Source organism: Galleria mellonella, unplaced genomic scaffold (genome assembly GCF_026898425.1).
Source record: "Galleria mellonella isolate WM207_F2 unplaced genomic scaffold, CSIRO_AGI_GalMel_v1 utg33, whole genome shotgun sequence".
Lineage (NCBI taxonomy): Eukaryota > Metazoa > Arthropoda > Insecta > Lepidoptera > Pyralidae > Galleria > Galleria mellonella.
The window spans coordinates 8,489,963-8,514,047 of record NW_026442079.1 but is presented as its reverse complement, the minus strand read 5'-3'; the positions used below and the strand labels follow the sequence as shown (position 1 = coordinate 8,514,047).

Sequence of the window (24,085 nt, the reverse complement as noted above, 5' to 3'; positions counted from 1 at the left end):
TTAGAATCTACCAAAAACGTGCTATTAAAATATTTATTTATTAGTGCGTAACATAAGAATGATTATTAAGAATTATCAAAACATCGTAATTAATTAAAATTTTTGAAAATTTTGTAAAAAAAAAAAAAAACAGAAAAATATTTTTCTAATAATTTGTAACGTACATTAAATATTCAATTTACACGTTTTTCTATAGTTGAAAGGTGTTATTTCCGACTAAAGTGGACGGGAATTAGAATTGAAAACGAAAGGAACTATCATGTGTCTGCTATTGTACGTGATGTGGGCACATCCGTGCATCCATTTAGCGGTTATTTCGCAACCTCACAACTTGAGAGAGAGCTTTGACAATGGCATCCGTTGTAGCGAGTTTATTATGTATATTAAATAAAAGCATACTTTAATTGTAGAACAAATATAATTATTTCATTCAAACATATTAAACTGTAAATATCTATATGATTTATTTAATTTTATAAAGAGGAAATATTTGCTTTTCTGTTTATTATGGATGAAGTCAGAAAATAATCATCTAATTTTAAAAATGTTTTCACCTATAGAAAGCAACATTATAATGAAGTAATATGAACTATATTTTATTTTCAATAACCCGTACGAAGCCGGGGCGGGTTCCTATTATATATATATATATATATATATAATGTGTTAAATAAATTAAAAAAAAAAGTAGTACCTTACATACCTGCTTCTTTATTGCCGACATTTTGCAGGAGGTACTGCAATTCACGTCGAAACGTCGGCAATAAAGAAGCAGGTATGTAAGAACTGTTATTTTTTACCTGCAAAGGCTTTCACATCATCACAAACAGACAAACAGACAATTGAATATATTCTATATATATATATATATATAATAAGAATATTTTTAATAATAACTTACACTTTAGTTTCTATAAAATTTTTCGCTCATTTCCTTTTAGAGATAACATTACAAATATATTTATTGTTAGTAGAAATTCTCATATAAAATTATATAAAAGAACATGATAATTTACTGCTACTTAAATAGAATTAGTCTTCAAGTTATCATCAATCAAAATGACTAGTAATGATGACAGTTAACCATTACTATATACAGTTAGTTATATACGATAGATTTCACCAAGTGTCATATTCTCTACGTGATCTTTTAGTGGTATAAGTTGGTCTGAAATAAGTATATCTTTAGAAATTAAAAATAATCAATCCCTGACTCTGTGACTTTAATTATAAAATACAATAAAAACTTTGAAACTAATTATTATATAAATGTAATGCGTATGATACTGACATGTATTACAATGGCAACAGTGGATATTTGTTTCTACTCGTATGTGCTCCATCAGGGATTATAGTTGTGGGCATAAATGACTGTAATTATGATCGGTCGATATAATTCGATCATATTAATACTCAAGTAAACTTGTTTCTAAGTATGTAAGAAAAGTCACGTTACAGAAAGTTGTTGCATCTTTTATTTTGTGGTACTCCCAACACCACAAGTTTGCGGTAAAGCTATTAGTGACTGAACACTGTATTCATTGTGAAAACCAAACATCAGTAATAGGTACTGTGCCGCGTTTGCACCGAACAATGGCAATTTAAGGAAATATTAACAGAAGACAGAGAAGGGTGAGTGGCGCGGTCGCGCGGCGTGCACGCAGCGGGCGCGGCCGCAAGCTGGACGCCGCCCGCGCGGGAGACAATAATATGCACGCGCGCTAAGTCGTGCATATTTTAAAAGCAACGTTTCGCAGCCTTCATTGAGAAATACGCGCCCTCATTCGTGATGTCGGTCGGCTGTCGTTGAGCAATGAAAACCTGATTTCCACACGAGAAATCAGATCGAATTTTCGTGTGTCAAACAATAACGTCCTCTAACGTATCCCTACAGCGCAAATGTCGCGAAGACGTATCCACGTTCACACTATTCATCTATGCAAATATACGATGAAAGTGACAATGCATGCTGACAGGTTTGACGACATCTGGCTGTTGTAATACATAACTATGTTGTTAGAAAGTCAATATAGACAAAAAGTTTTTGTAATATATCGAGTGCTAGCACTCGATTGCTAATGTTTCCAGTAAATTGTTTTTGAAATATAATACTGAAGAGGTACTTACAAAGCTATTCTGGCAATCATGTTAGCTGCGGGTGTCGGCGTTGCGTTCGCGGTGCGTGTAAGAAGCGGCGCGCGCGCCTGCCCGGCTCGCTTGGGCTGCTGGCTGCAACAGAGACCTCACGTCAACACACGCGCCTTTCCCAAACTCCACAGTTGCGACAGTGAAGCTCAACGAGGAAGCTGCATCGCACATTTAAATGCAACGCTAATGTCAGAGAGCGTTTAAATGCCAATAGCGACGACCTTTCGGTTTTGAACTGGGTTGCGCAAGCGAGGATCGCCGGTGATCGTGTGAGAAAGGCGAGTGCGTGTGGGGACGGTTGGTAGGGGTGGGACGCACCGGAGGGTGTGGGTAACACCGATGGCGACGCGCTGCCTTACGGCGACTAACCTCGCCGCGGCGCGTGCACCTCTTACTTATAGCCGCGCGCCCACCAGCCGCGCCGCCCAGCCGCGCGCCGCCGCCGCTGCGCTGCCTGCCACCATGCATGAACCCTCGGCTCCTTAAACCAACTTGATCCTATCTCTGGATGCAGCATGCATCAGGTCTGGTTTGATCGGTACTGGTAAACCAATCTCCAGATGATGTAATAAAATTATGTGTGACAACCTAAATATTCTGCACTAATAAATTTAAAAAAACTAAGTAAGTGTATTTAGGATAAAATTTCTTATCGATTTGTTATATAATACAAATTAAGCAAAAAAATACATACTTAGCGGTTCATTACCTATTAGGCATATATTAGACTTCAACGCGACATCATCACACAATCTTGTTTAATTCTTTTTATTTTTATTACTGTACATTTCAAGTTGTTTTTTATTTAACTTTTATTGCATTACATCTTCTACAAAAAATTCTATAATTATATTTTAGCGCATTAGTTACTAATTTATTTTTAAATTAAAACTGAATTACTGCATTCCATCTAAACAAATCGTTATTAGTTTAGTAATAAAATAATAATTTACTTCAATTTATTTCATTTATATTACTATATCAGAATAATATCATAAACACGCAACACTTTGATATGACTAATTTGTGTAATTGATACATACAAAGACAAAATACAGTGCGACTGATCAATTAATGCACACTATAACTACGAACTTGAAATTTTACACAAAGTACCATACGAATTGAGTTGTGTTCGGAAAATATATTTTAACAATGGTCTTTTCGAATTATATTTATTTCAGAAAGACATCCTGACTAGAGTTTGTTGCTAATATAGACTAAGACTCCCAAACCATTAGCTCAAAATAAAACTGGACCAAAGGCATTATCTGAACAACCTCTGAAGGAATACTAGTCGATAGTTTGAAATTGATATTGTTGGTTTGCTTATAAACTCTTTAGAAAAAAATATGGATTCTTGAGGTTAAATTTTAAATGAGTTAGCTTGTGGTTAAATTCTAATTGAGCTATGTTGCTTGTCCGGCATTACGGGACGACTTTGTGTCCGGTATCTCCGTGTACGGACAGATAATCTTCAAATTATGTATTTCCTATAAAATAAGTTAGTCCGTTGGTGTTGTGGGTGATTATGGGCGGCGGTAGTCACTTACTATCAGGTGAGCCGCATGCTCGTTTGCCCTCTGTATTGTGAAAAAAAAATTTAGGAAATCAACAAGAGTTTATGGCAAATATTTCTGAAGTACCACATATAATAATCATGACTATAAAAATGTAAATATAAAAACATAATAGTAATACTTATTAATTAGATAAAGCAGTTGAATCCCACTAAAATCAAATAACATTTGTCTTACTTCGCACTTCACCGACAAGCGGTATCCCATGATCGTATATTGATCGCTGCATGATACTACATTGTTGTCGCAATTAATTTTAAGTATAAGACATTGTGTTTAGTTAAGATAATAACTCTCTTATTCATAAAAATTAAAAACTTCTAGACACCTACTTTAACGATTACACTATTTTGTCACTTTCAAATTTGTAATTTAGCATCTAAGGATAAGACAAAACAGTTCAATAATTAAAATGGGTTTGAGAGATTTGACATTTTTATGAATAAGGGGGGGTAAAAGTTTTAAAGACTGTCCGGCGCTAGGTACCGTGCGGCGTTACAGGACTCCTCTCTGCCTGATTTTATGATTGTCTTATTGACATCTCGAATATTAATTTAAACATGTATGAAAAACAGGATAATATATGCCCATATCATGTACAATAGCAGACACATGATAGTTACTTTTGTTCTAATTTATAATTCCCGTCCACTTTAGTCGAATAGTCCTTTCAACCAAAGAAAACGTATAACTTGAATATTTAATCATTTTATCATTTTAAAAATTTTTAGGAAAACAATCATATTTTACTGGTTTTTTACAGGTTTTTAAATAATTATAATTCTAAATAATCATTCTTATGTTACGCACTAATAAATAAATAAGTAATACAAACAGTATATATATATATATATATATATATATATATATATATATATATATATATATATTATTACACCGTGTGGTCCCGGTATAGAATGTCCACCCATTTCTTTCCTGTGGGTGTCGTAAGAGTTGACTAAGGGAACTTAATGATTGAGGGATTGGCAGTAGCGTCCTTCTTAAAACAACATCAAAGCCTAAATGAGATTTCCAATCCGTCTGTCAAGTATGGCAACTACTGACAAAACTCTCAATGTTCATCAGTTAGCATTAACCGTTGATATGATGATACGATCCTTCTATATCTCGTAAATTATATAAAATTTCTGCTATTATTAATTAATTCGTTAAGGCGCGGCAAACATAATAGATTTCGTTCCATAAAAAAACACCGACGTCAAAATAACCAAACCAGTTATTTCAATTTTAAACTACTTACCTGATCTTGATATAATTTCTATTAGACCAACCGTATAGTATATCTTTTCAAATAAAAAAGCCTTTTCCAAATCAGTTTATAAATGACGATGTTTTGAGATAACAAATCTAAAAAAATACAACCGAATTGAGAAACTCCTTTTTGTAGTCGGTTAAAAAAAAAATAAATTCAGTTTCGTATTTATAATAACAATAGGAATTTTATAATTGGTATGTGTTTGTAGTTGTCGCTTTACATTGTGCGATAATATATCTAACAAAGTTTCTTTAAATCTGTTACGTCTACTGTTTTCGTCGTGTAGCCACTTGAATCATGTCGTTTGGGATGAGCGCTGAATGCCAAAATACAGGTTTCTGTTTATTTCGACAACAATTTCTTACCATATTGTGCTTATTGTAAAGTCAGCGTATAATAGTGAACAATTAAATTATGTACACATCGCACTTATGTAACGGATATTCCATTTTCTAATTGTTCTAGTGGATACCAAACACTATATACTATATTTAAAAATGTTATATATATATATATATATATATATATATATATATATATATATATATATATATATATATATATATATATATATATATATATATATAGAAACATTTATATATTATCCGCTGATGGAGACTGTTGTGAAGAGTGCATGAAAAATATTTGTGAAGAAGTTAAAGTTCAATAGAAATGTCTATTTTAAATTTCAATAGAATTTCAGCCTTTTACTACCATTCATTACTTAATATAGTCTTTTCCATAAAATGCTACAACAAGCATTTCTATATAAGTAGAAGGCCACTTTAAATAATATTAATAAAAGAATAGGCTCCATTAGTTTTAGATTACAATATTAGTTTAAGTAGTAAAAAGCATGTAATACGAGTATAACTATAAATTAGGGCATAACTAAATTGTTTATTTTTTATTTCTAACATAGAACTCTAATTTTATCCTGTCATTGTCAAAATACTATTTGTATGATCGATTTTCTTAATTATTAAATAATGTTTTCCTTTAAGTTGTCGAAATACCAACTTCCGAGAATCGTAACACAAAAATCACACAAATACAAATAATGTTTCTTGCAACTGTATGAAGTGATTCACCACCACGAGTCGACCGGCGACCACAGGAGGTCGTTACGTTTACAAGGTTATCCCCTTTTCCAGATCATTGTCCTGGCATACCTTTGGTTGTAGTAGGTACTGTTTATTTTTACTTTTCTCTAAAATCTTTCGTAAAATTCATAATTTTCATTCAAAATTTTATAAAGCACTAAGTTTATGTATAAAAATATGAGCCTTAAAAAATCTACTTTCAATTGCATAATAAATATCAAATTAGTTATAAAACGAAATATATAAAATACATATTATATTATATATATTTGACCTTGAGAAAACATTCAACAAACACAGATTATTTCGAACTTACCTTGAAGAATTTGTTGTTTTAAGTTCATTGTGATAATAATGGTACATACTTTTACTCATTTCATTCATTCTTATCAGCCGTTAATTATCCACTTTTGAACACAGGCCTCCCTCTATTGAGGGGTTTTACCAGTAGTTGCCACGCTTGGTAAGCGAGTTGGCAACCGAAGTTAGGCTTTTGGTCATGTTTTAAGAGGGACGCTGCTACCCATCTCTCGGCCAATACATACCGACATTTATAAGTCGTATACCATTTATACTTTTTTTTATAACACAGGGGGCAAACGAGCATTTCGCTCACCTGATGATAAGTGACTATCACCGCCCATGCTCACCCGCAACACGAGAGGCATGAGGCATTGCAGGTATGCTGCCGGCCTTTTAAAAAGGAATTGAAAATTGAAAGTTATGATGTCGTATCACTTCAGAAATACTGCAGCTTGAAATCAATGCCTTGAAAAACACATGGTGGAGAACCGGTACTCATCCAGATGGTTAGAATGTAACTTATGTTGGCGGGTTATTCGATGGTGAAAATCAGCAGCAGAAATCAATTCGAACAATTCCTTAGGGTACTCCCCGTGATAAATGATAATATAATTTTTTTATAGGTATCAAACTAACTTCACAAATTACAATTTATCAATGGGAAACTTTGTACAAAAGTGGTCTGCTTGGGTACCGCTATCACATTCGTTTTTTCTGTCGTGAAGTATTTGTGTATGTGGGATATGGCAATAAAATTACAGAGTACAGAACCATAACACCATAATTCTCAGAAATGACAACACATAAAAGGTAACATAGGTGATACAGTAAACTCCGGTCAGGTCATGGTGCCATTCTTGTTTATAAGTGACGGTTACCACTTTCCATCAGATAGCCCATCAGTTTCGTAGCCATCCTAAGTGGTATAAAAAAATTAATTAAAATATTACCCTGTCCTGTGAATTATGTCAATAAAGAGTAATTCTTATTATACACAAAGGAATATTATTTTAGTTCCTATTATCTAGTAATTATTAAAAGAAATGTGGTCGCGGTAATAATATCAAACGGAGAAGTGTGATATATTTAATTTTTTTCATGTATAATGAATTATGTAAGAGGACATCAACTAAGTTAAATACCTCTATATTTTAAGTAACCGTAAAAAGCCAGTGTACTGGTTCTAACGGCAGGGTTCCATTGAGGTGAAGATAAAGCCAGATCAGTCAATCAACACCAATTTTCAATTATGTTTTCCAAGGTGACCATCTGGGGGTCGCGCTGATTGCTCGCAATAGAGGCATTAGGTCTTATTACTAACAATGTAAAAACTGCCATGAAGAATTTTAATAAGAGCAATAGAATTCAAATATATATATATTTTTTTGTATTTTTATGTCTGTCTGCATGTTTCAATACCACGCAAAAATTACTGCGCCAATTTGGATGCAATTTTGATAGTTCTGACTCTAAAGATCTAACTTAACATCTAGTGTATGTTTTATCTTGATACACCTACAAGAAATGGTAACTTGCTTCTTAAAACTACAGGTACGAAGTAAGAAGCGGGCGAACTAATTTTAAATATTTATATTGTATAATTTTTTTGCAATCTGATTACTGAGGAGTAATCTCAGAGATTACTCCTCAGTAAAAATAAAAACTACAAAGCTATACCTATAGGGTAACAAAAATAGTTGGACCATTATTAGTGAATGTGCAACTTATAGCTACTTATTACTGCTTCTGATGCGTTAGCAAGTAAACTTGTCAAGTTATAACGTCACTTATTCAATCGTCTCTACCCAATACTGCCAAAGTTCAAACACCTGGATTGAACAACAAGGAAATATCCCCACAAGCATACCTGACACGTATTTTATTAATCATGCTGCGTTCTTACGCATGACATCTGTTGTAGGTATTTTGTTTACAATTTAGTGTTGCGCTTGTATTTACATTATCGGAAAAGCGCTAAAGATGGATTAGCGGTTCAGCTTTTTTGTACCCAGTTTCTCGATTTTATTTCGCCCACCGCCCACTTTACCATTACGATTTTTTTCAAGTCTTCCATCTTAATCTATCGCGAATTTAAATCAGTTATTGCCATAATTAATTATATTTATGTTATCTATATTTATTATCTGTATTTTAAAGGCGTTACCTTCTCTTACCCTGTAATTTTCTCTAAATCTTCTACTGCCTCCTTAAAAATTTTAAACGCTTACAAGGGAGCGTTATCGCACATGCATTGATAAGTAAGTTTTCAATCATATCAGCCGTTAACTGTCCACTGCTGTCTGTTTTAGGGGGTTTTACCAGTAGTGGCCACACTTGGCAGGCGGATTGGCAACCGCAGTTAAGCTTTAGAGATGTTTTAAGAGGGACTTTAGTAGCCTCTTACGACACCCTAGGGAAAGAAAAGGGGTGGCCTATTCTATACCGGGATCACACGGCCGACATTATATACTATAGGTACTACTATATTATAATTTTCCCTACAATTTTTTTTTTGATTATATTATAATTAATAAATTTGTTATTTACACAGCAAAGATGCATCATAACATCAACATATAGATAATTGGATGTCTATTTTGGCTAGGTGGCCATAAAGCAAAGGACATAATGCAAATGTTCCAATATCAAAACGGGCATGCACAAACTAGTTAGACGTGAATTGGTCTCTTGACCTTGACTTTTGACGCGTCGACGTTGAATCATTAATATTTTTTTTAATGAGTAAGAATGGAGTGGTCCCCCGTCTGCATTATCGGTATACATTGACGGGCCATCAGTGAGAGATGATAGGTGAGAATGAAAGCAGATCCAGCGTGACAGCGTGGCAACTACTGGCAAAACCTCACTAGGTGGAGGATTATTTTCAACAGTGTACAGTTAAAGGCCGACATGATGATGATGATTATAAAACTAAAATTATAATAACTTTCACTTAAAATCAGAAAATTAGTTATTGGGCCTTACAATAAATATTTCGCTGTGATATTAAATTGAATGTTCTATTTTAGGAATAGGTTCTAAATAGGAATTTAAGTAGGGGCATAAATTTCTGATTCTCTTAATTCGAACCCATAAACGTCTTGACATGAAAAAAACATATTAAAAATGTTAAACCAGTTGGTGTAATATGACTATCTGATGAAATGTGGTAACTTTTGTCTATAAAATATAAGAAAACCAAGCATAATGTCCTTAATGCATAATGTTTAGCCATTACATTGTAAATACCTATCAAACTAATAAAATTATGCGCAATAAACTCTTTTCACTCTATCCCATTGTAGCATCATGGACAAGAGTATATGGTGGGATAATTTAAAATCCACTTTTTGTGTGCACTTGAAATGTCAAGTAAACAGATTTTTTAAAACCTGGCCTTTTTAATTTTATAGTACTGTCATTAGTAAAAAAAATATTAGTAATATTAATGGAAATTTGAAAATCTTACAAAATCAAAACAGCAGGTATTAGTCATAAAAAAAACTATTTAATTTTCCAATTTTTATTTACAATGCATAAAACGTAAGTAGCATTTATTGGTAAATACTTATAATCACAAACCATTCGTAATTCACTAATGTAATCAATTGATCGAACGTCCGATTTTGACATAGATTCTTTCAAAATAATCTAGTGTTATAAGTGTCCATAGATTAAGGTAACCATAAAACGGACTGTATGCTTGTTTGCCATTATAGTAATATAAAAAAAAATCGAAACTTACTATAAATCATCCAGATAAAAATATCATGATATCACAATACACTTACATCCAAATGCTTATTTATAAATTCAACTAAATATTTACAAATTTTGTTAATGATGTAACAAAAAACTAGTACTCTGAAGTCTCAAATAGACTTGGTAGGTACAAGGCAATGGTTATATAAAAATATTGTTAATTTTTTTTTTATACTTCATATTAAATTGTAAGAGGCAATAGATAGCCTTCTAACACAGCATGGTACATTATTGTACAATCAACTCAATGGTAATCAACTCCAATGTTCCATAAGACAAATTATATAGAATATTATTTAAACTAAACAAAACATTCTATAAAAGACATTTTCGGTTTTATTTTAGCCTTTTACAGACCATAAGATAAAAAATAGAAACTAATCACACTCGAACATATAAGAGGTCAATCACAACAACAGTTATTAATAATAGCACTCGCTAAAATAGACATTTTCGAAACTAGAAAAAAAAATTGAAGCAACCCCTGCTTAAAGTCGATTTTTCTAAGCCTCGAAAACCCTAAGTAAGACTATATTTAAGAATAATTTTTCCCTTGTTTATTTATGGAGATTTTTTATATATTATTATATATATATTATATTTATTATTTTTATATGACCGTGTCAAACCAAATGGCACGGAAATTAAAAACGTGTACAAAGATAAACATTACATGTAAAATTAAATAGGTACATAAGAGCAAAAGATTAGCTTTAAATTTTCTAGGTTTATTATTTTGAAAAATATTGCCCACAATGGCTAACTGTTGTAATTTTAATAATGAATAAAATACGTAAGCATCAATCAATTTTTATTATTGCTTCCTTCTTTCTTTTTATTACATTGATTTCCATAAAAAATATATTATACTATTTTGAATCACCATGTTCCCATATTTAGATTGGTTAATTGATAATCATGGAATAATCCATTTATAATAACTTATTTTGCAAAATATACAATTACATAGCAGTATATCATACAGACTAGATTGTTACATTAATATAAATTATTATTATACATTTGTAAGTATACTTCGATACAGATTTAAATCGTATATAATAATACTAAGAGTTCAGGGTATTTATCAAATTGAGAGAGACGAAATAAGATACAAATTATGAAATATTTCTAAATGTGATGTAGGTGTATTTTTACAACTATAATAGAGTAGCTACTCAGTTATATTGATATTATAAATTACATTAATATGGCTTGTTTGTGGTGAAAAAAAAAATGGCGACTGATTAACGTAATGACCGCATATAATCAAAACAATAAGAGTATTGTATTTTGGACTGAGTTAAGATGGAATTTAAACTATCAGGAGTTATTTCACTATCATATAATAATATATAGGATTATATGTTTAATCAAAAATAAAAATATTGCACAAACGTAGTGATCACACTAGATTAAACTATGTACTTAGTGACGAACGAATGATAATTGATGATTTGAATATAATCCGATATATGACAGTGTAATAAGTCCCTTATACACAGACATCATATTTTCTTATAATATTATTAAATATTATAAATCAGCTGTTAGTGATATAGAACGCTTATATAATTTAACGTTATGATAAAACGAAATAATTCCAAATATGGTTGGCAGTTTATTTTATGTAGCTATGTTGTAACTTCAGATAAATGTACGCACGCTCATTAATAACCAAGTGCGTGAAACACCATTATATTTCGCTTATTTGCTAAATAAAATTGTGTATGAAGTTACAAAAAGATGTAAACACAAGTTAATATTAAATAATTTACAGCTTTGTGTTTATAATGAAAGGAATGACATAGATACATCCAAACAAGCCGTTAATACTAACTGAATTATCCGTACACAAGAATATATAGTATTCTAAATCACAATGTTCGTTTATTTTCAAATATATAATATACAACATAAATTTAAGATCCAAATAAAGACAAAATGTAACTGAATGTATGCTTTATCTTTCTTCCCTTGTAGTGTCAGGATACATAAATTATACATCATTGGTACAATTTATCTTCATTTATTCCTTAAAATATACATTTCTGTTAGAAATATCACTTGTAGAAAAGTCTAAATTTTATACAAAAGACAATAAATTACGAAAATTATTTACAATAGCTGTAGTGAATCATATATAAATTTTGCATATTTTTTATACTTGGCATATTTACTAAGCAAACTTGGCAACACTTTTTTATTGAAAAAAACAACATGTACAATAAATAATGGAAATAAGAATACTTTTGTGTTAATTATATTAAGAATATTACTGTTTAATAATGTTTTTTGTCTGTCTTATTGTTAATATTTCCAAAAAATAATATCCACTTTGTTTATACTATTTATACAACATGTATAAAAGATTATACATTTGACTTTTTCTACTAGCGACATCGCTAATAAAAATGTGCTTTGTTAAGGTTGAAATATGTTATATATATACATAGACATTGGTAAAGAAGAATAAGATGCCAGATATCGCTGTACTGTTCGATCTCGTAGATGCGGTAGCGAAAACTAGGAATAGACTCATTTCCAACTTATCTAGATATTCAAATTCGCGTTAACCGTTTCTAAATTACGGCTGTATGTATTATATCGAACAAACATGAAGATTTTTTTGTATGTAATGCAAATAAATAAACATGGAAGACTTATTATATAGTTGAATTTTTGTACACAAACGCTGTAGACATTTTAATATTATTTTCCTTGCATTATTTTTGCATTCAATATTATTGTTAGAGATTTAACTTTTTTACTATAATTTTAAATTAATGCTTGATGAAAATAACAATTAAATATTATTGAACGATAACATATTGACAGTGGCTAAATAACTAGAAAATTATGTTATTACCATATATTAAATAATATAAGACAAAATTAAAAATGGTAATAAATTATCCCACTCTAGTAATAAAACGCAATAAGTTGCTTAATCACATAAAGGCAAGTTATTATATATAAAAAATAACTGATTTCGTGTTAGGTATATACTATGTCAGAGATCAATATTACGGAATTTCTTTTCTCATCAAATTTTTCTTTAAATAAATTTTAGCGGTAATGTGTACTTAAAGATTGAAAGGAGCTATAGAAAAATTGGTCACTTGTGCATTTTCCACTAATATTATAGGTATATATGAACTATAATAACTTTATTTGTATTATCGCACGAAATTTATAGATAAGTGATTTTATATATTTCTGAATGATTATAAAAAGAAGCCCATAGCCAACTAACGTTAATTATGCAATGTAAATTTTCATTATTCTATTATTGCAAATATAAGAATTTGTTAAAAAAAAATAGCTTTACTTAGACTTAGTAGTTTTTTCTATAGTATTTATGGCTTGGTTGCTTAATGGCATATTATAGATTATATTAGTGTGATTGATTGATATTTGTGTGATGTTTTAGAAGAATAATCATTCAAAAATATTTAAAATAGTTTCTTGAGGAAAAATTACACGTAATTTATATGATGCCAGTACGATGTAAACACTCAATATAATAAAAGAACAACAATCCCAATTTTTTTAATGAATTCGATGTTATTTTTTTAATACATATATTATTGCTCAATCATAGAAACTTTTATTCTACTAGTATTTGCATACAGATTGAAAATCAAATTTCAAGACTTGATAGCCAGATTGATATCATTTTTACCTAATATGATCACTATTTAAGATTTTCATGTGGCATTGATGCCAATATGACTTGTTTTTAATAATAGCGAGCTTTGCTCATCGATAGCACATTATACCAGTTTGCTACTTAATTTATACTAATCATACTATCATTACAATAATCACATATAGAACACACGACATGGAAGCATGTAAGAACAATAATATCGTATGTTCTTAAGGCGCGAAATAAAAATACGAAAACAAATTATGACTAAGAAAGAATAATATATTTTCTAATCCTTAACAATTATCTATTTGAAAGTTTTGAAAAATCAAGTTATAAATACAAAAAGAAAGAGAAAAACAAAGACACAAATTTGTATAGTATTAAAAAAAATACATAATGAAATAACATGAAATTCATTCATATCACTTCGTAAATTGTATATAACTATAACATAAAACATATTTCCTTTTTGTATTCTAATAAAAAAAAAAACTTGTTCTCCTTTAAATCACCATATAGCCGTTATCCCGTACGACTATTACTAATTTGAAGTTTGTTTTCTTAAACCAATTATATTATTAAAAAAATAATCTTCAAAGTTATCAATTATTAATACTAAGTACGAACAACAATCTAAATATTGCTTTATAATCAAAGCCATTTAATGAAATTAAGGGAATATCATAGCATTATGCTTAAGAACATACAATATTAACTAAATATGGTAATCAAAATTTTACTAATCATATCATTAATTCCTGCGAGGTTAACGAAAGTATCTCACTTTTCTATTAGCCATAATATACAAATCAATACCATTATAGCGGGAAAAATGATAATAAATATAAATGGTTAATTGTAATGCGTGTAGTAATTCAAAACCTAATGACAGTATTCACGAAATTCATAAACAACTTTCTCTAAGGAGAAAATCCCAATTATTCACAAAAACCTCTAACATTTACGAACAATATACCATTATTTTAACCATTAAACTGTCTTTTTCTTTAAAGATAAATTCTTAATACATAAGATAAATGACAACACAGTTTAAGAGTTAAAATAAGTTTATAAGAAATTGTAGTTTTCATAAATAAAGGAGTAAATCTTAAATTAATTTATGTACCTTTCATAATAAATTGATCACATGACAGCACGATTGATATCTATTAAAAGTACAAAAAATATTTTAAGTTTTCGACTATTCTTCTTAAAAAAGTTGTAGTTTCGTGAATTCATAAACCCATTACGAGTAAGCATTTAGTAATATGGTTAGCGAACGACTTATTAATTTAATATTTAATGGAACATATAATATTATACAAAATTATAAATAACAAAACAAAAAGATTATTAACACTCCAATCTTATGACATCGTTGATCATGTGATTGCGTATGTAAAAGATATGGTAATTATATAGATAGTTATATATTTTAGGAGTGGCTAACAATATAACAATATATAAGGCTCTTCGCATAAAACATCACAGTATAAACTGTGCCACCTATAGGTACACTCATACGTCGCCACTCCTGAGGACTAAGGTTTTACGTCTCTTTTCTTATATTGCACTAACTGTATTACTTCGCCAAATTTATAATTAAAGTAAAAATATATTACATTAAAATTGAATTTAATGTTATATTGTAAAAAAGAAATATAATAAATCACATATTTTGTAGATCTGACAGATTTATTGAGTATTTCTTGATACCGGGTATTAGCTACTTAATTAATTATGCAAATTATATGAAGCAATAACTATAGTGTACATATTTAACATTCTAATTATTATGAGATGGTCATATCAATATATTCGTGAACTATACACCTATAAATATATGGATTAACTTGAAAACATTATTGTTTTTAATTATAATAATATTGGAATTGAGATTTAAAAGCTGACTTTTTATTTTGACTTGACTTTTGTGTTATTTACAAAATAGCGTAGAAAAAAAAAATAGGCAAAGGAAAGAAGTAAGCCTTAACGAAGTTTTATAGTATAGTGCACAAAATTATTGATATGTGAGATCAGTTATAAAATTAACTAATATGCGCCGATACCTAATATATATAGTAGGTACGTATTTAGATATTGGGGAACTGTTAAATTTATAAAGTGCGCTTAACTTTATATTATCTATTTTAATATAATTCAAGCTACTTCTTATTAATGAAAATAATAATTCAAGTTGTTAAAGGAATAAACTTGTAAACAATCGTTAATAATTTATAACAAAAATTATCGTTTACGTGTCGAGATTGTAAAATCACATTTTCCAGTACAGTTATAACGAGAAGTATCAGAATAATAAAAAATAATAAACATTTGCCTTCAATTTCTTTTTTTATTACACATAAGGTGGTTTTTATTCTAAAAGGTAAAATCACCGTTTCTAATTGTGGCTATTGCTTAATATTTTTTTTTAACGGGGCTGGTTTGTATACGGAATCGTTAATCATTAATGTACGAAAATTTATCCTTATAAAACTACAAAACCTGGAGTGGCAATAAATATATTTAAAAGTGATCTTTATAATGTGATATTAAATTATCGAAAAGTATCACATTTTTTTTTTACTTTTGCCACTCCAAAAGCTTGCTTTCTACTAGATGTTCTAGTGATGTGCCTGCACAATGTACTTGATTGTAAGCAAAATTTAAATTTATCGTTATTATTTACTTTAATTTTTATGTCTTCGTAGACCTATCATTAATATGGCAGTGTGATGAAAGTTAATTTCAAAATTATACATTTTCAATTAGCATTTTTATGTTTTATTTTTACTTAATATAATGTAATACAAAAAAAAATACGGCGGGCACAAATATTCGGCAATCATTAGCCTCTAAGTTATACTTAAATACATTCACATTTCAATAGTCCCTTATATTTTTTGATTGTGTGACAAAACGTCAATTAAGTCGTTTAGAATACAAAAATATAAGGACTTTGTTTATCTAATATATTGTGATGATTGCGCTTATATTAGAGCATATACAATAGATGTCATTTAGCAGATACTGTCTATCGAATCAAGATCCTAAAACAAGGAAACCGTTCCTAATATATTGCGATGATTGCGCTTGTGTTAGAGCATATATAATAGGAGATGCCATTTAGTGGATACTGTCTATTGAATCAAGATCCTAAAACGAGGAAACCATTTCTAATATATAGTAATGATTGCGCTTATGTTAGAGCATATACAATAGATGTCATTTAGCAGATACTGTCTATCGAATCAAGATCCTAAAACAAGGAAACCGTTCCTAATATATTGCGATGATTGCGCTTGTGTTAGAGCATATACAATAGGAGTTGTCATTTAGCGGATACTGTCTGTCGAATCAAAATCCTAAAACAAGGAAACCGTTCCTAATATATTGTGGTGATTGCGCTTATATTAGAGCATATACAATAGGAGATGTCATTTAGCGGATACTGTCTATCGAATCAAGATCCTAAAACGAGGAAACCGTTCCTAATATATTGTGATGATTGCGCTTATGTTAGAGCATATACAATAGAAAATGCCATTTAGCGGATACTGTCTATCGAATCAAGATCCTAAAACGAGGAAACCATTACTAATATATAGTGATGATTGCGCTTATGTTAGAGCATATACAATAGATGTCATTTAGCGGATACTGTCTATCGAATCAAGATCCTAAAACGAGGAAACCGTTTCTAATATATTGCGATGATTGTGCTTGTGTTAGAGCATATACAATAGGAGTTGTCATTTAGCGGATACTGTCTGTCGAATCAAAATCCTAAAACGAGGAAACCGTTCCTAATATATTGTGATGATTGCGCTTATGTTAGAGCATATACAATAGGAGATATCATTTAGCGGTCACTGTCTGTCGAATCAAAATCCTACAAAAAGGAAACCGTTAAGAAATACATAGTGCACTATTTGTTTATTTTCACTATTATTTGTATAGAAATTGTAAAGATATTTTGACATTAGCTTAGTGGATTGCAAGTGAATATGCATATTTGTATCGTATCACAAATTACACTTCACAAAAGATAAATTTAATAACAAAATAACTACTTTTTTTATTTGCTATTCAGTGGTAGACCAGTAGTTTATATATTGTGATGTGGATGTATAATATAATAATACAAATAATTTCTACTGTACTAGCAATACTGTAACATGAAAATATATGTAGCCACCTTAAATTGTAAACAAAAATAACACAAAATACTACTGATGATGCTCTAAAATCCCATCATACGTAACTACTAATTTATGTATCTTATACGTAACTACCAATTTATGCGTAGACAACCATTAAAAACATATTATCTCATTAATTTAGTTCGAGTAGCTTCAAAACTACACATCCTATTGTAAATCTCTATATTCAAGTATAACTGTTAAAATTAATTTTAGAAAAATATTAATACCTTTCTGATGTGATATAAGCAAACATCTGAACTATATCAAATACTATAATCCAATCTGATACTATTTAATCACACTAAACATTGTAAAATGCCGATGCTACGCCGAATTCTGTTTGTACTATTTGTTTATTTTAAAGCCTCTCTATACAAGAGGCAAATAAATCTACCGACAGCAACAATGCCATTAGCATACGCACAAGAAATAACAAGACTCGGGATATTGCTGTCCTGTTCTATCTTATGCACACGATAGTGACAACATACTTATCGATAGATATCGTATTTATTGTATATCACTTATCTAGGAGACCCGATCAATGTCTAAAGCAAGTGGACGAATAATAAATAAATCAAAACCTATACAAACAGCCATAGGGAAATTAGAATGCAATCATATTGCAAGCGTACTGTATACTATGCTAGAGTAACATCAATATTATATTACTGTTTACTTTCTATGTACTGAATTATGTACTGCGTTAAAATTAGTACGTGAATTTTGTTTTTATCAAAATATTATTAGCAATATCTAAAAACAAAAATTAACCTCCAAGGAGCAGCTGTCACAAAGATTTTCTATTAGTGTATTATATAAAAATGTAGTAAATGTGGCAACATTAAAATTACGTGAAAAAATTACGACCTATTAAAGATTTACATTGAAAAATATAGCTAAATTATTACTCGTTACTAATATATACATATACGCTTATCACACACGCAACTGGAACTACTTGTGCAGAAAACAGCCATTGAGATGTCCATAAGGGATGATGGTTTTCTGCGTATCTAGCTCCAACTTATCATTTATTTTGTCAAAATATTAAATCTAATGAAATACCTGTACAGTGTCATTATACAAATATTAGATTGCACATTACACAAGTCAAACCTGTATTAATTGGTGCAAAAAATATTATTAGTCTGGTAATATAAACAAAAATAATATTATCTCTGATTGCTAATTAAATCAAATGTAACGAACACATAAATATCAATTTGCTCAGTTGATAGTACTATTGAGCAAATGTTGAGAACAACAATTAAACATAAAAAAAATCATTTGGTGTATAAAATGTAAAATTAAATACCAGTATAAATTTCTATTGTATTCCCACAAAGTTATTGCTTATGATTAAAAATAAAATATTGTGATGCTATATTATAAACTTTCAATCAAGAAATCTTTGGGCGCGTTAATGGGCGACTTTTTTAATTAGTTATAAATACATAAGGAATCGAATAAAAATAGAATATAGCTATAATCCAAATGGATTTGCCATTCGTAATTTTTTTTATATATATAAATTACATCGTCCGATACTATTTTTTATGTATTTTCAATTAACAAGATCAGTAAAAATAAAAGATACATATTGGTTAATAAATAAAAATATTGGTAATTTACATCCCATTATATATATTTTTAATTTTTTTTATTTTTTTATTTTTAATAGAATTGTCTTCACTAACGACTACACGAAAATTTATAACTAAATGTGCGTTACATTTCATATACTGATGAAAACGCGATGAGATACGCTAAACTTAAGATATTTATATAAAATAAAGGTACTTGTGTGTATCTACCCCGCATATATATAACCTCATTCACTGACAAGTCAAATTTTAATCTACATACATAAATCTTTAATTATATAATCACAAAAAAATATATAAATTAATCAAGTAATTAATACTTGACTAAATTATACTATTATTTTTTTATAATTGGTGTATTATGTAAACAATCTTTGCATATAATTATTTATAAAAATAACAGTGCATTAAATATACAAATAACTAGAATAAAAAGGTTTTTGTGATAAGTGATTATGCATTTTTTGCCTGTTTTATTTTTTATGACTAATTTCGGAAAAATATATGCAAAGCTGTTTAATAATTATATCAAGTATAAAAAGACACATTACAGTTACATGGCTGACTGCAAATAGAAGCATTGTCACATATTATAAAACAAAAAAAAATTAACACTTCTGTTAAATTGTCAATTAACAAAAAAATATAAAAATACATCTTCTTCATAGTGAAACAAATTATAAATTGCAAATTATTAAGTAAAAAAAATGTGCTTTATAATGCAGTCGACCAATCCTGCTACAAATAGTAACTTCAGCAAATTCTGATTCATTCCATTTTCGAAAACCGTTGTCAGTGAATATCCAAACTGTGTGAGTAACAGCAACATGCAATCGTACTTTCTTGGCGTAAATATCAGCCATTTTTAAACGACATTAGTATTATTCCGAAATTATATCAGATTAGCTACCATAATACATCAATACAATCAATATAAAAATACTGTACAATCTAAATCCAGCTCTAGACTATATTATTAAATTTTAACTTAACCCTTTGTAAGGGCTATTGGCAACACAGATATGCGATAAGAAATTTATTTAGCAAGTTACAACAGATACTTCTATCAGTAACAACAACAACCATCCAAAAAAAAAGTATTTTTTGTTTAGACTTATAAGGAAATCCTGGCCAATTTTAAAACACTATTTGCTTCGATTTTAAAGGTGAATCTAGGTGGCAGTGATCAATTAATAGGTATGAAAATAGTAAAGCCCTAAATTTACTATAACAACGGTTTATAAAGTGGATCCCATGAATCTGTCATTCTATAGTCCCAATCAAAATTAACTGTAAAATCGATTATGAACATTTTTGAAGAAAATTACTTTTAAAGCAACATAGTTAATAAACATGTAAGATATTTTTGAGCAATTTCACAGCAAAATATCTTTTATTTGTTACCATTTATATTACACCTAATTATAATAGAAAATATTACAATTTTTGAGAGAGAAAAAAAAACTATTCCATGGCTTTAAAATTTTTAGACTAGTACTAGGAGATCTGCAAAGTGACGAACAATATGTTTCGAAAAATTTTATAAACATTTGTATCTTTTTCGCATATAAGTTGCATTTTGGTTTTAGTATTTTTTTTTTTCCTAAGAGCTAAATTTTTACTAATCCTACTGTAGCGTAATTAATACATGGCTTTATAAAACGTCAAGAGAGCAAGATGCGTGTTTACCGTTCACTCTGACCGCTATACCCACACGGGGTGCTTTTCAGCGCGGGGCGAGACGGTCGACCAGTGTTATGGGTGGTGTAATAGCGGCGTGTCTTCACTGCTGGGCCACCGGCTCTCCTCTTGAACCCTCTCGCTGCAGTTTTTTGTGCAACACGCGGACACGTTTTGGCCAGCCTGTGTTTAATACTGTCATTATTTATTATCATTATATCAATTATTTATTATTATGGTCCAAAAATGAATTAATAAATGCATGGCCTTTGGTTTTGATCTCAATCAATTGTCGTCTGACTGAGTTGTCACTGCTCTTAAGTGAACCATCTTACTAATATACTAGGTAATAGTATCTGTACATGGGAGAAAAATTATCTGTCTATCCATATGTTCGTTCTGGGATTAAACAAAAACTATTATCAAACAAGATGGGGTTTTCACAGTTGTATCTCTGAACGTCTAGCTTAAAGTTTTTTATATATATTTTTATACAACTTAGAATGGCAAACAAGCTGACGGCCCACCTGATGGAAAGTGGTAATCGTCGCCTATAGACATGAGCAGTACCATGGAAATAACAGAGTATACTGTTTCGCCCATGATACCTCCCATGCGTTGCCATTCCTGAGGACTTAAAGTCTGGTATATGTTCTATCTTAATACGCTATCTACAAACTATTTCATCTCCCTGTCTTCTGTTTTTTTTTTTTAATCCATATGAAGTAGCAGGCAGAAAGCTAGTATAAATTAAAAAATAAAATTTTAATATTAACCTGTGACAGATGCAAGTCATACAAATGGAGTGTGCTGACAGACATGTCGCGGATGTTGTCGCAGGCGTCGGTGGGCTCGAGGCCGAGTGCACTCGCGCCGAGTGCCGAGCTGACGCCGGCGAGGCCGGACGTCTGCGGTTGCGAGCTGGACTGCATCGGCCCCGGCGACGGGGACTCGTCCTCGTCACTTGTTTCGTCCATGTCCTGTGAAATTTATTAGTATATCTTTTTATATTCATCTGGAAATTTTCTATGTATAATATGTATGTATTTACCAAAATAAAATATAGCTATCAATTGTCTAGTACCCATAATACAAGCTCTACTTAGTTTGGGACTAGATGTTATTAGACTCCTAGGAATATTTTTCTTAAATGAATGGAAAAACGACAATAAAATTTAAGTCCTTTATACAAACAAGGTAGAAACAACTGTTAAATTAGTATGGAAAGCTCTAAATTTTTTATCATTTTATGTCTCTTAGAAATTACCCTTAGGTACTGATCCCTGATGATTTTAAGTTCACCTATAATATACAAATCTTAGATTATATAGATAGTCTCCATACAAATGGTTCGAGAAAAGTGGGTCAACTTTTTCATAATGTTATGAGTGATTCCTTTATTAACTTCTACATTTATTTGGTTTTATAAATTTTGCACCTATTTAATGCGCAAACACTTGTTTTATTTAATAAATAATTAAATATGGATACGTTATGTGCGTAAGTATATAGAACATTAATGAAAAAAACGAGTCATCTAATTTGACAATTATCTAACAGAAAATCGACCCATTTTTTGAGGCTCAATACTCTATCTATATAAACTAAGATATAAACATTATTATCCTTGTGCTAGAAGCAAAGTAGGACTGCATAGTAGTACTAAGATGTCACCATCATCATTATACCAGCTGTTAACTGTCCTCTGCGTCTACGTCTCTCCCATGAGGGGTTTGCCACGTTTGACAGGTGAGTTTGTAACCATAGTTAGGCTTTTGATGATATTTTAAGGGAGGCGCTACATCCCTAGACCATTAAATTCCCTTTGCCGCGTCTTACGACACCCATGGGAAAGGAAACGGTGGCTCATTCTTTACCAGGACCACATGGCAAGGCTAGGATGTAACATGAACAAGTTTATACTCACGGGCAATTTGTAGCTAGGCCTTTGTTGTTGATAATACGACAGCACGGCCGGCAGTGGAGTATTAGCACCGAATATGCTCTGTTGTATATACGAGCCCAGCATAGTCTTGTTCTATGAAAACAGATATTTAATGTCACATGTAAATTTATATTGGTTACTTTATTTAAGGCTTGACAAATTTGTTATATTGGTCACTGGAATTTTAAAAAATTGCTATATTTTAACCCAATATCATACCACACCCCATCTGATAATTAGTAGGTAATAAAGTCCAAATATGAAGATCGCTACCACAGTAATTTGTACTATGTTGGCGATCGTCATGTTGACAGCTTGCAAGTATGCCACTTAAATACCACTTAATAGAGTATTAATTCTAGAAAGTTACACAAACAAGACAAATTAAACGCTTTAACACAAATACTCACAAGCGGATTGTTCACTGGCATCGCATGGTGCATGCTTTGCCTGAGAGAGCGAAGAAACTGTCTCTGGGCTGGTTCAGCAGGCTGCCAGCCAGGGTGCCGGCATGAGAAGGCCACTAGAGACAACTCGGTCTTGCCACCTTCGCCCTGATTGTACTGTGTATTCGCGCCCTTTGCTTTTCCTAACTTCCCGGCAGTCTGCCAGTCCGGATGTCCATGGCGTCGTATATCCAGCTAGAAGAATAAAAATTGCTTAGTAATCCAAAAAGATAGGGATTAATAACGAATTGTTAATAATTCTTGGTATATACTATATAGCATTTAAAAAAATATGTCTTATTTAAAGTATTTTTTTTAAACAATAATTACCTTAACTTATATTTATTTTAAACTATCGCCAGAGCATGGTTTTGC

The 24,085-nt window shown here is 30.5% G+C and overlaps 2 protein-coding genes across 5 annotated transcripts in view; both read right to left on the bottom strand.

Annotated features, from left to right (window-relative positions):
* The window catches only part of LOC113516440 (mucin-5AC-like), a 40,454-nt gene extending 37,888 nt beyond the window's left edge, over nt 1-2,566 (bottom strand). The window contains exons 1-2 of one of the 4 annotated variants that reach the window (XM_026900881.3): nt 2,467-2,566; nt 2,128-2,225 (exon numbers count right to left, since the gene is read on the bottom strand). In XM_026900881.3, coding sequence (XP_026756682.2) covers nt 2,128-2,147 — 20 coding nt within the window. In that variant the 5' untranslated portion in view covers nt 2,148-2,225; nt 2,467-2,566. Of the gene's footprint in view, nt 1-2,127; nt 2,230-2,369 lie in introns of all 4 variants that reach the window. The other 3 variants (XM_026900857.3, XM_026900865.3, XM_026900873.3) reach the window with 3 other exon arrangements.
* Nucleotides 2,567-9,904: 7,338 nt separating this feature from the next.
* The window catches only part of LOC113517055 (autophagy-related protein 9A), a 29,988-nt gene continuing 15,807 nt past the window's right edge, over nt 9,905-24,085 (bottom strand). Inside the window, exons 11-14 of the mRNA XM_026901586.3 lie at nt 23,675-23,905; nt 23,247-23,357; nt 22,096-22,299; nt 9,905-21,502 (exon numbers count right to left, since the gene is read on the bottom strand). Coding sequence (XP_026757387.1) covers nt 21,395-21,502; nt 22,096-22,299; nt 23,247-23,357; nt 23,675-23,905 — 654 coding nt within the window. The 3' untranslated portion in view covers nt 9,905-21,394. The remainder of the gene's footprint in view (nt 21,503-22,095; nt 22,300-23,246; nt 23,358-23,674; nt 23,906-24,085) is intronic.